A 15,742-nucleotide genomic window follows, 5' to 3' on the forward strand; every position below is an offset into this window, starting at 1 on the left:
CTAGATGAGATCTCTGGCTTACAAAAACACTGAGTTACACTGATGGTCGGCTCATCCCCACTGGAGCCTTGGAGCTTAGATAATGGCAGCAATGTAAGAGAATGAAATGCAAATTATCTGCCATGTCATTGTAACTTTATCATTTAAATCTGATGCAAGACTTTTTAAAATAAAATAAAATCTCTACAGGAGCTTCATAGCTGATCCGCAGACAGATAGGTTGTCAGACTGAGCGGGGCTGGCCAGGAGATGAAATGCTGACTAAACAGACTCAGGGCTAAAATAGGGTCTAAGACCAACAACCGACACTACCTCCGAGGCTTTACTACTCTTACTGGCAAACACACAATTTTACAAAGCTTAAGTTGTTTGGGGTAATGCTTTAACCTGAAGGAATGACACTTGATATGTAAACAATCATTGTGCCACTAACACACACACCACACAGAATTAGTCAGCAGAATTTGAGAAAGTGAGTAATGAGTACATATTCTGGGTGCAGCCTGCAGAACTAGCAAAGAGGGGCACACCAGAACACTTGATTTCTGCAGGAATCTGTGTTTTAGGGGGAGTTATTTGAGCAAATGCAAGGCACCCCTCACCCCACGGCTAATCCCACACAGTCCAGTCACTTGAGCTGGTTGGACATGGAGAACCACACAGATCCAGCCACCAGCACCACAACTGGTAAAACATGCTCATTCAACTGTTGCATAACCTTCTTCATGCACTCCCATGACCGGCTAAGGAACAGGAGGAGAACATTTTGTAAAAGACGTTGGATATCATGTCACCTACAGTAAAGAGGGTGTTAATGAACTACTACTAAATTCAGAGATGCTCACTGTTTTTCCCAATACGACTAATGCTGAAAAAGAAGCAAACTTTACAGCCTGGTGACAAGTGAAAAAAATTGTAATAGTGAGTTCTGGGTCTGCAGCAAATTTCACATACTTAAAGAAATGCTGATATATACAAAGACCACAATGATTCCTTGGATTTTAATAAAAGGCTTTTTACTTACACATTCAGTAACTCCTATGTTGTGTATAGCTCCCTGACCTGCAGACTGAAATGTCAATCTGTAACTGCCACAGAGCCACACTGTTGGCTGTGATAGTAACACAGACACAAAAAGCCCCAGTGGCAGCAAGATTCACTTAATTCATTTGGATCACTTTAACTGTAAACTATAGCTCAAATTTAGAATACAGCCTGTTATGTACATCAGGAAAGCATTTTTGCTTAAGCCATCACTAGCAAGCTGGTCAACAAGTTTAGAACAATTTAAGCCTGTATATAAAATGCACCAGCCTTAAGAGAAGGGGGTCAAAGCTATGTACTCTTGCTAAAAGGTTTCTGCAGTATTCCACTGACCTGCAGGAGAATTGTCAAAATCTAAGTAGTTGGAACTAAGATATCTGGAATTTTACTCCACTGTGCTGATTAATCTCCAAAGACACTGACATCTAAGTAGTTGGAACTAAGATACCACATTTCCAAAATATGCGACAAATCAAACCCCTACATGAAGTAAGTCTGTCTGATACATGTCTACGCATTTTAGAATCCACACTCACACACTGCGGTTACATGTGTCCGATTGAAACCCGATTTCTGGCGTTGTCCGGTTTCAATCGAAGATCCATTTCATTTAACTCCACAAATCTAGATTTCTTGTGTCCGACTGAAGTCGGATAACCACCCCCAGATAAGTAGATCGGATTTCTCTGTATATCGGAAAACGCGCGCATGTAACTCTGGAAGCTAGACAACAACTGGAGAAGACGTCTTTGCGCATGCTTGAGATCCTGCCCCCCCTCCCTCCCTGGCCGTGACCCGGAAGTCGACACGTAGATAAAATGTCGCTGCCCGGTGCCGGCCGGCACTCGCCATTACCATTCTAAACAAATGCGCCGTTCGCATTCGCAATACTCCTAGAGTAAACATGCACAACATCATGTAGAGGGACGTAGCTTCACCTTGCTCTCCGTTCGTCATCTTTCTCGCATGCTGAGTTGAAGGCTGTTGTTGTTAGTGGTGACGAGGTCAAGCGGAAATGGCAGTATCACCACTAGCTGTAATGAAAACCGCGCCACCTATCGTAGCGGGGTATGAAATGCTTTCGGACAAGAGTCAGATTTCTCAGTGCCATGTACCCTGAGATAGAGCAGTTAACCCCCCATGGATAGAGAAACCCGATTTCGGCCGAAATCGGGTTTCTGCCATCATGTAAACGTAGTGACAGTTTGACAGATTTCTGTTACGTGTTAGTGTCAAGGCCAATTTGAGAAAAACCTGATGACATCATCAGGGTTATTTGAACCATTGTTTTCCAAAGGTGACAGGAATCTTCCTGTGTAAAGTTAGAGGAATGCTCCTTTTCGCAGAATTATAGCAACTTACAGACTAAACACTGAACAAGCTCAAGCTTAACAGAAGTGCTGTCTGCCACTTGCACTGCTCAAAACAAAACTGGATTTTCAATGATCACATTTCCAACGGAAAAGTGTTAGGGACAAGCACATGAAAGCAAATGTGGCTTCAGTCATTTCAAGACGAGAGGGATGCACGGACTGTGAAAGTTCTGGACCAGTAACACAGCATCACACCAGTGCAGCCTTGTTCTGCCCACCCATGTTCCTCTGTTTTACGAACACTCTGCCAAAACCCACGCATACCCAGACTCCAGACTCCACTTTTCACGACAGGAAGCAGAGTCGTGTCCTCATGTCAGACAAACTGAGAGCCTGCTTCTAGCGGATCATGCATTTTTATCTTATGGTGCTTCATTCATTTCTTCTTCTGGCTAAGCTTGAGTGGTAAACTGAGACTTTGGATGGACAGCTGTCCATTTTAGCTATGTTGTCCATTAACCATGCATATTTGATAGCATCCATTTTAGAGGCAGCATTCTCAGGAATAAGGTCACATGTCTGCAGTCCTCAACACCTGCCACATGCCTTCTGCAGCGAGCAGGGTGAAGTGATCCTCACCAGGGATGAAACATGCACAAACCAGAACAGCCGCCATCAAACAAACAATTTTACACTAATACGTGTCTGAGGGCGACTACCAGGATGATCATCCATTGGTATAACACCGGTGGATCGTCCACTAAAACTGTGTGCCACTTCTGCTGTGACACATGGGCGTGTCTCTCTGTCTACTCACGCACACGACGAACGACCAGGACAGTTATTTTCATGGGATTTTAATAAAGAAGCAAATCCCACACGTAGGGAAAAGGGTGCGGAGACGTGCTGCTGGATGTTGTGCTATTAGCCGTGTTGCTAACTTCCCTAGGCCCAATCTGGATTTACCACGTGGTTTCGCCTGCTATTGGCGCGACGCACATCACAGTTGCCGGCTTCATGCCAGCCACACCTCAGCCATGACAACATCCCATTTCATGTAAAACACAACTCATACCAAACAAGCGGCATTTCGGGGAGTCAACGATGTGGAATGACTTGAAGGCGGCCGCGTCAATGAATGGAAACACTAACCTAGATAACTGTCAAGCTAAGGAGGCGGTGGCTACCGGTCGTTAGCTCGCACGCTCGTACTCACTAGCTCGACGTGCTACACACCAACTACGGTTGAAAGCTAACCAGGTATAAACACAGCAGCACCGTCACAGGTGTCGTGATGGAGATGAGTCCTGAACACAGCCACACTGAGTCAGCCACCTCCAGACTTCCCTCCCAGTTCAACACCACCACTGCGACAGCTTTCGTGTACATGCTGCTTTACAAGCGATGCGGATGAGAAGGTCCATGTTTTCTGAGCAGCGCTAAACCTGGAGCACATCGACCTGGCACTAAACGCGGCAGTTTATTAAGACACAACAGCCGTAAAGGTTAAACACATCAAACCCGTAACTTATTTTTATCCACCAGTGTCTCATAATTAATTTGTGTAGGTTACCACCACCAACAACTGAATATGACAGCACATATCTTTAGCTGTCTTGGTAACTTGAGTTATCAGGATCTCCATACTTACCGCCTAGCGCAGAAGGTTACAGATCACTGGCATCAACTTTACATCGCCATCACATGCGTTCAGGTATAAAGTTAACATAGAGCAGCATGTTAAACACACGTACCTCTCTCACGAAGACACAGACGAATATGAGAACACAAGCTCCGCCACTAACTGCCAGGCTGTTGACATCAGGGTAGGACCCGGCTTCGACCCAACCAGTGATTTGACCTACTGCTACCTATATAGCCTTCTGCGTCGCTAGCTAGCAAGCACTAGTGTTGCTAGTAGCATAAATTGCGCCTACCGGCGAACACAACATTGTGAGGCGACAGTCAACATCTCGCTTGTCATATATAAAATAAAACACTTATTGTATAACGCTTAAAACCGTAGTATTAAGAGCTCACCGTGGCTGCATATCGCAATGTTAACTTGCTAACTGAACTAGCTTAACCGAAGAAAGAACACCCACGTCGTCTTAGCATGGGATGCTAGCGGCGGGCTGGCTAGCTAATCCCCGAAAACACAGCAGGAGCCCACAGTGAACAAAGTCACGGCAGAAAGATTTGTCTCCACATTAAAGCTTAGACGTACAGATGCATGTCGTCACAGAGCCTCCGGGTGACAGCGACCTCACATGAACCTGTAAAAAGCAGCGTTTGAATAAAGAAGAAGGCGCAGGACCGAGGCTTTACCTTCTCTCCTTGAGTCCGCAGAGCCGGACGGACGGAAAATCTTCCCGGAAGCCGGTAGCAGGGTAATTCCGGCAAAATCCCATCACGTGAAACTGGCCCAGCACTGTCGCCTGGAAATATTCTCATCCCTTATCTTTATAATGTGAACATGTGAACATGTTTAGAGACGTTTTGTTATTCGAATATGACTCAGGGAAAACACTTTACTCCACAACAAAAAAAACAATATCGATAGTATCCATTCAGAATAATAATATTAATAAGAATAACAATAGAATAATAATGCAAGTACATTTTCGTTATTTCAAATAAATAGGTCTGTATCGATAAATCAGACAAATGTAAGTAGTTCCACGGTGCGGATTTTGGAGGTCTCCTATAAGTAAAGGAAACTACTTAACAATCCAGTACATCAGAGCAAAATGTCCAACAGTCACGATTTTCTTTCAGGTGATTATCTCCAAAGACAATCCACAGATTTAGTCACATATCAAGGGTTTGTGAAACCTTAGTCTGCAAACTGATTCGAATGACTTTTGTGTCCAGCCGCCATCTGAATAATGTAGATCTGAATATTTGATCAACTCTTTATCTTAAATAATCTATTTGTTTACTCTACACAAATAACCTCATATATAATCATTTATAAAATAATCTATATATTAAATCATTTATCTGTGACACGTAAGTCACCACCGATCACCACAAAAAATGTTGCATCAATATTTATTCTCTTTAGGTCAAGACACCTGAGCTATTGTTCATTATAGCCTACTTCACATACTTAAATTAATTTAATTCTGGACTACTGCTGCCATTACTCCCGAGATAAGTATTTATACACATATCTGTGGCTGTGCACACACTAAGATTGCATGTGTACTTAGTATTATGGGACCTTCCTTCCACTAAGTGGCACCTCCTTGTGGAGAACCTGCCGCATGCTTAATAAAGTTACATGCCTTTATTTGCACCTTAATCAATGAACAGTCACAACATTTGATGGATCTGAGTTTTTATTTGTTTCAACCTTGTACAGTACTCTAACAAACAACACCCCCCCCCCAAAAAAAATAAACAACAAATGTGAAGATTACGTATTTGTAAATGGTCTTATTACAAAAATGATTGAGGAAAAAAGTATAAGGAAAAAACAAAACAAAATGTGAAGTATCGATGTGGTCTGAGCAAAGTTTTTATTAATTTACTGATGACTGAAAGACATTCCCACTTTAGAGGAGGACCCCCAGTCAGTATAGCTGCTGATTTAGGTCACGTGTGAGAGATGGATCAAACTTAAAGCAATGGAGAGAACCATCTATGTGGAGCGAACAAGGTCCAAGTTTAACCCTCTCTGTGTCATACCAGTCCAATTAACCCGACCCCAGTTATCCCTTTTTAATGGTTGCTGGTGTTGGGCCACAGATGACAGTGAGAAGACAAAGCAGTAGGATAGGCCCGCCTCGCTCTTTTCAGCCATGCAGTAAACAATTCAATATAACAATTTCCAAGAGCCATGGAGGTCTACCCTTACAAACACAGGGAGAGACCGACAAAAGTGGGCTTTTTGGCTGCAGTCTAGGTTTCGTAGTTGGGGTTCTTGCGGAGGATAACAAAGCCCTCCAGGATGGCGGTGACAGGGAGGTACTCCTCTGTGGCCAGCTCAGCCCTCTCTCCATGAGCCAGTAACACTGGTGTTGTGTGAGTCTGGAAACCTGTGATGGCCTTTGGCTTCCCTGCCTGGCCCACGACATCCACAGCCTGGACACAGATCAAACACACTCATGAGATATAGAGACAGTTTTCTTTCAACTATTAAAAATTTAAATAATTTTCTTGAAATTTAAGATTTTTTGAAGCAATTTTTCCTACAAACTAATGGTTTATTTCCATAAACATTTCCGTCTGTACATTTCTCAAAGTAATCATGAGGTTTACCTGTCCAACTCTGACTGACACAGGCAGTGGCCGGAGCTCCTCGTCGAATGTGACCAGCATACGTGGCTGCATGGCTGCGACCAGGCCGTACAGAATGTAGTGAGATTTCCCCAGGATTACTGAAATGCACACAATCAACAGCAGGGGGAATGTGAACACAAGGAAACCACTAATGATGAACTTGCATAACCGTAATGTACAATGTTTAGTGGAAGCAGAGAGCAGAGGCAAGGGCATCGGGAGGAAAATTAACTCACTGTTCTTGACATCAAGGAAGGAAACGAGCACGGTGAGTAGTCCGGCGACAGCGACCTGGCTCATCAGCTGCCTGTCGCTATGGTAGGGACAGAGTGTCAGTGTGCCCTTGCCCAAGTGAGTCAGACCCTGTGGAGGCACAAACAGCAGAGAGTCAATACTTACTCAAACATACTGTCTGATATAGAGTGCCTTTTGTGCTGCCACCCACCTGGGCCAGTCGGACCATGAAGAGATTGTTGGGGTCTTTGGCGTGATACTGTGCCAGCTGCCGAAGCATGGCGGCCAAACGTGCGTTATTTGTGCCTGTGGAAACGGGAAAAATGTGGAGTCTGTTAAATGTGTTAAGGAAGTTGACACTAGCGGCTTTTTCACAGGACGCGGCATAGTGCGTCACTGAAAAATGGCAAACATGTAACGTGGACCTTCCAAGTAATCAGAGCTATTTGTCGTCAAAAACTTCGGTGCTGTTTTTAATGAAGGAAATAAGAATTTACATTACCATTAGGATGGAAGGATTTTCAAAGGTTTTCAATACATTGAGTTTAAAAAATAAGTAACAATAATTATGATTTGTGAACCATATGTGTTATCAGCACAAGATTATAGGATAATGGTAATTATACTCAAAATATTCTACTTAAACATGCAAGTCTAACGCCAGGTTTACACTGGAAGCGGAAGCGCGCGCCATTTTCAAGCACCCAGCAAACGCGCCGGTCAGCCCACGATTCTGCTTTCTCCGCCTCTTGTTGTATGTAACCCGTTCAATGTAGGGGTTCGGGGGTAAATGATGAAGGTCTTCATAGACACCCCCCCCCACCCCTCTCTTTCTGTCTATCTGCTTGTGTGCTTGTAGTGGATGGGAAGAGGAGGACATTAAATTATGTGATTGACAACAGAAGGGGAATATAAGGTATGGGATGTATATTTGATAATTTATATCATTTAAAATCATTCTTCAGTGTGTTCCCTGGCGCGATACGCTCGTAGCAGGTGGAAAAAATAGACTCGACGCCGAAACCATCGGTGCAGGGCGCGAGGCGCCCGTGGCGCTACGCGGCACAACGCAGCCCATGTGAACAGCACAATTGTTTTACAAGGGGGCGGAAAGAAGACGCCTGGCTTATCTTGGCGGGGCGCTTCCGCGTCCTGTGTAAACCCGGAGTAATACTATCACTGTTACCATGTCTTAAGATTACAAAAAAAAAAAAATATTTATTTATATTAAAAAAAATATGCTACTGCACATGAAAGGCTCTAAGATTAAAATATTGAAACATACACTTAAACAGGGTTTGAAATCATGGTAGCCATTATAATAACAGTTAACCGTATGCCACTTAATGTCCAGAATCCTACTTACCACTGCCCACCATGCCCATGGCAAAGATGGAGTTGTGTGAGACTTCGGGGTCTGCATCATGGGAAAACTTGCTGAGGGTGTCCAAGATGTTGAGACGAGGGTTAGACACAGAAATGAGAGCCAGAGCGAGGGGCACTGCTCGCCTGAGAGTGGGCTCACCATAACGAAGCTGATGGGATAAATACAGAGAAAATGTTGCTTTACAGAGTGTAAATGCATTGCCAACATGCACAGATCAAGAAAAAAACAAATATGCGGCTTTAGTTTGTCACACCGTAGTAGTAGTAGTTTATATATGACAGGAGCAGGTTATGCATTGTTCTTTTTTTCGATATATCGTTAAATTAGGGCGCAATAAGTGACAGAACACAGAGAAAACTGTAGTGAGTTGTATCAAAGGGAGATACGATGCGGATCAAAAAGTGACAATGGTTGGGTCTGAAAATATGAAGGAACTATTAAGTCAAGATAACCACGTACAGAGGCCACTCTTTTCTAAGCTTGAGGTAAAACAACATTTTGAAATGGGTGAATAGCATAAAAGTTAACAAACATTTTTCTACAGAGGAGTGACAGTAAGAGGAGCTACTGACCAGATGTCCAAATGTTCGCAGTGCCATTTCAGAGCCAATCTCCTCCCCCATGGCAATCAGGGCAATACCAAGAACAGCTACACCCTGACATGAAAAAGGATAAGTTTACTAATATTTTCAAGCAAACAGCTTCACACACAACTATAATACAGATTATAGGCACTAATAATGGAGAGAAATGTTGGCGAGTCATGATAATACGTTACCTGGTGGGAGCCCATATCTGCAGCACTGTCCTTCTTGTCTTTGTCTTTCTTATCCTTCTTATCCTTCTCCTCCTCCTTTTCTTTCTCCTTGGCTTCGTAGTGCTCACTGCAGATATGGAGAAGCTGCTGCACTTTCAGCACATTGCCAGAACCTTAGATGGGGAAAATAAATATTTGTGTGAGTTATGGCAATCCTGGAAAATTAGTGCTCAAATCTCAAGACAAAGGTCTGATGGATATCTGCAGGTGTGCCAATAACTATATGCTTGGTAATTGCTAGGGGGGGGGGTGTACTGTGAGACTGACCTGCATACGCGCAGATATCTACTAGTGTGTTGGCAAAGCTGCGGAAGGGTTCAGGCACAACCTGTAGAGCTGCCAGGGTTGTCTCAATTGCCTCTCCTTTACCTAGGGAAAGTGAATGAGACAAAATCAATAGTTAGCGCAACATGATAAAGAAAAATTTCAGAAGAAGTGGAACTGACCTCTGAAACTTATCTAAAACAACACAAGAATCAGAAAGAGCAGTCACACATCACCTGTTAGTGTATATCATTTTCCTTTGGTCCAATGCCACTATGACTCTAATTAGACCTGGTAATAACATCTGTCACTACATCCTCAGTTCAGATCTGAACATACACTAAATATTTTCCTTACCCAGGTGGTTGAGTCCTAGGCCTAGAGGCAGCCAGCGGGCATACGTGTCCTTCAGCTCCTGTTCGTTCTTCTCCATGATGGTCTGGACGATGGTGGAAGTCACGTCGCCGTTACATGACCCTACTGCGATCATACCACATGCAATTGCTGTCACTCCAACCACCTGGGGATGAAACATACATACTTGAACTTTGCTTAACTGATCATATACTGGGTACTATGAGAAGAGCCCTTAACACAGAACGTGCATCCTTACCTCCATGCTGGATTTGGAGTCTGCCATTACGGGGAGAAGCAGAGAAAGGACATCTTCTCTGTTAGAGCCAGCGTAGGCCAGGCCCAGTCTGAAATCAAGATGACATGGATCAAGACACAGCCACAAAGTTCCGTCATCACATAAAACTGTATTGATCCTTAGTGGAGGGAACAAACTTAACGACAAAAAACGTAATAACTATTTAAGCAGAAAAGACCTAAATAAACATTTTCTTAACAACAGATGTCTGTTTGATAATATTCTGCTCACCCAAAGATGGCTCCTATCCTCATGACATTGCTGTTGTGGAGAACATAGTCAGACAGCAGGGCGAGGGCTGGGTCACATTCATTCCTCACACCCGAGTTTACAATGCCACAGGCCAGGAGGGCGCCAGACTACACAGAGACACATAAGACAATTTAAAGAACTTAGAACTTGATTTTTAATTCCTCATAAAAGCTAAAAGCCCTTGGACAACTGAGCAGGTATTCTCTACAGTGTTTCTCACAGTGAACAGACTGACCTGTCAGCATGTGGATAAGTTGCTATTTAAACATAAAGATCAGTAAAAGAGTAGCTCTGGCCTGAGAATTTATTGTGATCGCCCACTAAACATGTATGCAGTTTGGTCTCACTTGCATTGGAGTGACTGCAGCCATGTGTCTGCCTAAGATGCAAAGAACATGGAACTATGGATGTTTGATGGTCAAATGGGCACCTCAAGCGATTGGATTTCTCCTAACTGTGTTTGTGTGTGTGTGAGAGAGAGCGAGCACAGCAGTGCTGCAGGTGTGTGAATCCTTCTTTTTTTGCTGTTAATGTCACTGCTTGTACGTTTAAAGTAACAATTGACGTATGTACATACATTAATATGTCAAACACTAGCTGTTTTATTCTTGTCAGTAAATGGTTTATAATCTGTTAACAACAAAAAAAAAAATGGAAATGTTCATCCTTTCTTCCCAGACCAATGTTTACCTTAATGTAGTCCTCAGAGGAGTAGAGGTATTTGTCTATCTGGGTCAGACCACCATCCACATCCCACAGCAGGATCATACCCAGCGAAGCTGCAGCACTCAACATGCCTAAACAAATTCAGAAAATCATCAGTAACTGGACAATCAAATAAAGTAGCACTGATATACAAAGACCCCTAACGTAATCATACTATATACACATGCATGTCAGTTAATCAGCTATGTCAGACAGGGAAAGTTCAGCGAAGAACACGCAACAAGGGTTTTTTGAAGACCAAACAAACTACAGTATTTTTGTGCATATTTACCATGATCCTTGTTCTTATACAGCCACTTGTTGCCATCGTCTGTTAGCAGCTTGTCCTGTCCAAAGGCTGCGTTGACAAAGCCGTTCACAAAGGAGGAGGCCAGATTCATACGAGCAGAGTCTACCTGGGAGCCGCTCCCTCCAAATCCTATCAGATACAGAGTAGAGGTCACGCTACATGGCCAAATCAAATGTTTTTCACCATCACCAAACAAACAAATAACTTTCAGCTCACTTGCCACAGTGGCCAGTAAATCACAAAACACAGCATCCATCAAACCATCTGGACTTACTGTTGTTTTCCAGGTGTGTTTTGTAGATGTCATCTGGGACTTTAGGTTCCATGATGTCCAACTGAGGAGGAGAAGATGAGTGTGTTAATAAGGGAAATATGCATTGGGTCCAACTGAGAAAATAAAAGGCTATTCAAAGTTTAACTTAAACCTGCTACTTCATATCAATCTTTCAGTGTGACCCCTCGAAAATATCCCTTGTCCCAAGCATCAATCATTCTACTTCTTATCATCCAGATAACACTCATCTAGATTTTACTTCATTGAAATATCGGCGAAACTCTATTCTTTTCATAATAAGGAACGTTATAATGTATTATTTAAAAACAAACATTTTTTCAAATCAAGCAAACAGTCCACAATTAAAAGCTTAGTTTGCTTTTTATCAGTTACCTCTCTGGCCAGGGCCAAGAAGTTGCTGTTGAGCTGCACATTAGACATAATCTCTGTCAGGTCTTCGTAGTCCTCTACGTCCTCGTTAAGCTCCAGGAACATTCCGTGGCGACCCAGCATGAAGGCCATCTGCTTCTGGATGACACTGACCCAAAAAAAACAATCAGACAAGAGATATAGAATGTTAATGAGTTCATCCACCTTGATGGGTTAATAACTTATATCATTACAATAACCATCTTATACCCTCTAGGAATAATGGTTCATTCTTCCTTACATGTCTTTGCAGGATGTGAAGATGTTTTCTACCAGCTCCACATCATTGAGCATCAGGGCGAGTCGCAAGGCCTCTGGATAACGGTTAAACTTTCGGAAGATGTTCAGGGAACATCTCAGCAGTGCCGAATTTTCAGGCTCAGGAACATAGCTCACACAACTAGAAGAAACAGGAAAGAAGTTAGGAAATTAAAAATTGAAGTTGTATAAATATAAATAAACAAAATGTATTAATGACCAATGATGTGTTTGGGTTTGTGAGCAGTGTATAACCTGGACATACCTGGTGAGGTAAAGGCAGACTTTGCCATAAGCATTTTCATCTATGTAGTCTTCCAGCATTTCAAGCCTCTCGATCTCCATCAACAAGTCGCACGCCTCATGCTCTGCATTGTGGGCCATGTTGTAGGGCACAATCTCCTTCACTAGTTTCAACAGCGTCTCCTGCTGTGTCTTGTCATTCTCCTCCACCTCCTGCCACTCCTTAGCCACCTCACCTGAAAGGTGCCTGGAAGATGATGGGCAGAAAATAAATGTCATCAAGAAATGAAGAAAACACTAAATTACACCATATTTCACCCCAACACCCCTCATGGTTTTCTTACGTAATAAGTTATGTTACTGCTCCAACAATAACCACAAGACTTGCAGATGTTGGTTGTAGTTTGTTGACTTACCTTACATATTCATGTCCCCAGGAGGCCAGCTCTTCCTGTGAGCCCAACAGACGGTACTTCAGGCACTCCCTCTCACCGCTCATTGTCATGGCCAGCACTGAGACCACATCACCACAGAAATGCTGCAAATAAAGAAAAAATTTACAGTGTGAACTTAAATTCACATGTCACTTGGTTTTCAGTCCTTAGAATTGTGCTGATTATTGGGGGTACATCCATACTACTACATTTTCAAACTAAAATGATCTGTCAACACAAGGATTTTGGCTCTGTATCAGTCTTAATCCCTGACCATACTAACCCACCTGATAATGCATATCATGTGCCCCCGCTCATGTATACTGGGCATAGATGTGCCAGTGCCCACAGGACACATTTGGTGGTTAGTTGCAGAATTGTCGTAAATTGCTTTAATAATATCTCAGATGTATGTAAGCAGTTGTATCATTGTAAAATGCAAGATTTACCCGCACAAGAGCTGTTGGCAAAGACAACGTCTACAACGTTGTTTCCAAACATCTCTGTTCCTGCCGGTCTAGACTCAAACGCAGCCCTGGAGTTTTCATACAAACTAAAATGTGGTCAGCAGCGTTTTCCAAACTCAGTTTTAGATGCTCTAAACCTCCGGAGTAATGTGAACGCCAGGCATATCCATAGCTGGGTCAATGCGTTTTCAAACATAGCAGTGTGCATGTAGCCTTATTCTGGTACCGTTGGCAAATAAAATAAAGTTATAACACTATTTATGCATTAGACATTTTATGTCAAACAAATGTTTTAAACTCATCCTAATGTAGAAATGGTTTACAATAAATACCAGAAAAACATGTATGAATAATAATATTTTCATACTGGGTAAAACCCCTTCATCTCATTTGTTCAAAAACTCTGTTGCTTTAATTCCATACACTTGTGTAGATGCCATCACATTTTTTCAGAGCAGTTCTACTGAAAAGTCAAAAATGTTTGCTCATACTTGAGTTTTCAATTTTGTAGCAGCAGCACAATGTTACCTTGTTTTCTCCAGAAGCCATGCGCTCGTAGATCTCTTTGAGCTTGCCATAGTGTGGGCGCAGGAATTTCAGGGGTTTGGGTACTGAGGTCATGGAGGTGGTTGAGGATCGGATTAGTCTGCGCAGCTCTTCCAATGCAGGACGATGAAGTTCTATGTTCTCTTCCTGTCAATGTGTAGAAAATTGTGCATTTATTTCACTTGTGAAAGGAAGCTAGACCCTAACAAATGGGGGGGAAATAAATAAATCTAATACTCACACTCAGTCTCTCCACCATCATCTCTAGGTCTTCTTGTAGCTGCTTGTCTTCTTCTGACTGAGGTGATCAAAGAAGAGAGTAACATTTTTAAAAAAAATTAAAGGCGTAAAAACTTAAGCAGCAATTAATCTGTCACTGATGCTTTGAGTAAAAAAGATGAGGGGTGACCACAGTTTTCAGTTGAGAATGACATGATGGTAGTGACAAAGTGTATTTACCTATGGTGCCTTGTATACAAATGCATCAGTGATTTACACTAGCTATCAGACTAATGCTGCTGCCGTGTATTATATTCTCTTGTTTGAAATAAGTTTGATAAAAATGAACGTGGTTACTTAATGACCTTGTAAACACATGATGTCAAGCATGGTTGTCATTTAGCCCAACTTATGAAAGTGATGGATTTTAATGGTAAAACTGTGTTTCTGATGCAGCTGTCCAACTAAACAGTGAAAGCCTGACCGGGCATTTACAGGCATCCTATCATATGAAATTTAATGTTAAATTCAATGTGAAAGAAATATTCAATTATATGTCCCTATGTTCTACTTTACTATCACTGACTTAACAAAAAAAAAAACAATCTGACCAATCAAGTCGGCTCGAGGCTAACTATATTTTTTTATGTTCTAGTCAGGAAAGTCAAGATAGGCAGCCGCCCAGGTAAAAGCAACACACTCAGTTAAGTTAAAAACAGCAACATCCTAAACCTTAACCTGTGAAATCAGTCTGCTGTTACATTTAATTGTTGTGTTGTGAAGTACTTTGCTTTAACCTGGCTGCTGTGTCATTCAGTGTATAACCCAATGCTATCCCTCGCTAGCTGTATGTGCTATCACTTAGGCGAGCAGAGCTAACATTAAAGACACTGAGGACAGCGGCGATAACAACTAGCGGGCTAATGCTAGCTCACCGGCTGAGGCTATGCTAGGCTAACGCGAGCTAACGCTGTGAGTTACGGATGCAGCATTTTTTTAAAAGACAGAAAACACACCGAGAACTCAGAGAGACAGCATTTCACAAGAGACACGAGCACAAAGTCACTGGGGGTGCAGGAGTGTCCTCTGTGGTGAAGACTCGGGCTTCGGCCCGCTACACCATGTTGTCAAAGCGGCAGTGACTAAGGCAAAATATATCCTCCGTGACGCTGCTCAGCAGCACAATTGAATGAGAACAATGTCCCCGCTCACCAGCTCCTGCTCCTCTTTCTTCTCCTTCCCCTTCTCTTTGGGCTGCTGGCCCTTCTCCTTGTCCTTGGTCTTCTCATCCGTCTTTTCGGGATGCTTGCTCTCTTTCTGTTTTTCCTCCTCCATGGTTGCGGCTCTACGATCTATCGACCAGCGAGCGGAACTGAGCAGCTAACAGACAGCTTCTTCTTCTTCGGTAGAATGCGTGCGAGTATGTCCTCTCTAGCGCCCCCACACTGGCTTGGATTGTCATGTTATTGGGTGTGCAGTTCAAGTTCAGGACATGTCAAATCATTTTAAAACAGAGGAATGGCTCTCTCAGTGTGCTGTGCTATTTGTCTAATTGTCAACACATTTAACGTGCATCAACCTTTTGTCCTCACACATTTATGGCCATA

The 15,742-nt window shown here is 42.8% G+C and overlaps 2 protein-coding genes across 2 annotated transcripts in view; both read right to left on the bottom strand.

Annotated features, from left to right (window-relative positions):
* The window catches only part of LOC133003767 (eukaryotic translation initiation factor 4 gamma 1-like), a 46,519-nt gene extending 41,808 nt beyond the window's left edge, over positions 1–4,711 (bottom strand). The window contains exon 1 of the mRNA XM_061073567.1: positions 4,686–4,711. The gene's annotated coding sequence lies outside the window, so the exon portion shown is untranslated. The remainder of the gene's footprint in view (positions 1–4,685) is intronic.
* Positions 4,712–5,683: 972 nt separating this feature from the next.
* On the bottom strand, positions 5,684–15,524 carry psmd2 (proteasome 26S subunit ubiquitin receptor, non-ATPase 2). Its single transcript, XM_061072991.1, has 21 exons — positions 15,348–15,524; positions 14,158–14,214; positions 13,899–14,063; positions 12,886–13,007; positions 12,492–12,716; positions 12,210–12,368; positions 11,933–12,077; positions 11,540–11,600; positions 11,248–11,394; positions 10,941–11,047; positions 10,230–10,357; positions 9,960–10,047; positions 9,704–9,866; positions 9,350–9,451; positions 9,044–9,195; positions 8,838–8,921; positions 8,245–8,413; positions 7,090–7,184; positions 6,881–7,007; positions 6,624–6,742; positions 5,684–6,446 (listed from the first exon to the last, which is right to left on the bottom strand). Exons 1-21 carry the CDS (start codon positions 15,468–15,470, stop codon positions 6,264–6,266), a joined length of 2,721 nt encoding a protein of 906 aa, XP_060928974.1. The 5' UTR covers positions 15,471–15,524; the 3' UTR covers positions 5,684–6,263.
* Between the last annotated feature and the right edge of the window lie 218 nt (positions 15,525–15,742).

This window comes from Limanda limanda, chromosome 6 (assembly GCF_963576545.1).
Source record: "Limanda limanda chromosome 6, fLimLim1.1, whole genome shotgun sequence".
NCBI lineage: Eukaryota > Metazoa > Chordata > Actinopteri > Pleuronectiformes > Pleuronectidae > Limanda > Limanda limanda.

Excerpts from the sequence above, each read along its gene's own strand:
- psmd2 (XM_061072991.1), bottom strand. The coding sequence starts at position 15,470 with ATGGAGGAGGAAAAACAGAAAGAGAGCAAGCATCCCGAAAAGACGGAT. Across the intron at positions 12,717-12,885 it reads TGGGGACATGAATATGTAAG|GCACCTTTCAGGTGAGGTGG; the intron begins GTAAGTCAACAA and ends ATCATCTTCCAG. Across the intron at positions 12,078-12,209 it reads TTCACATCCTGCAAAGACAT|TGTCATCCAGAAGCAGATGG; the intron begins GTAAGGAAGAAT and ends TTTTTGGGTCAG.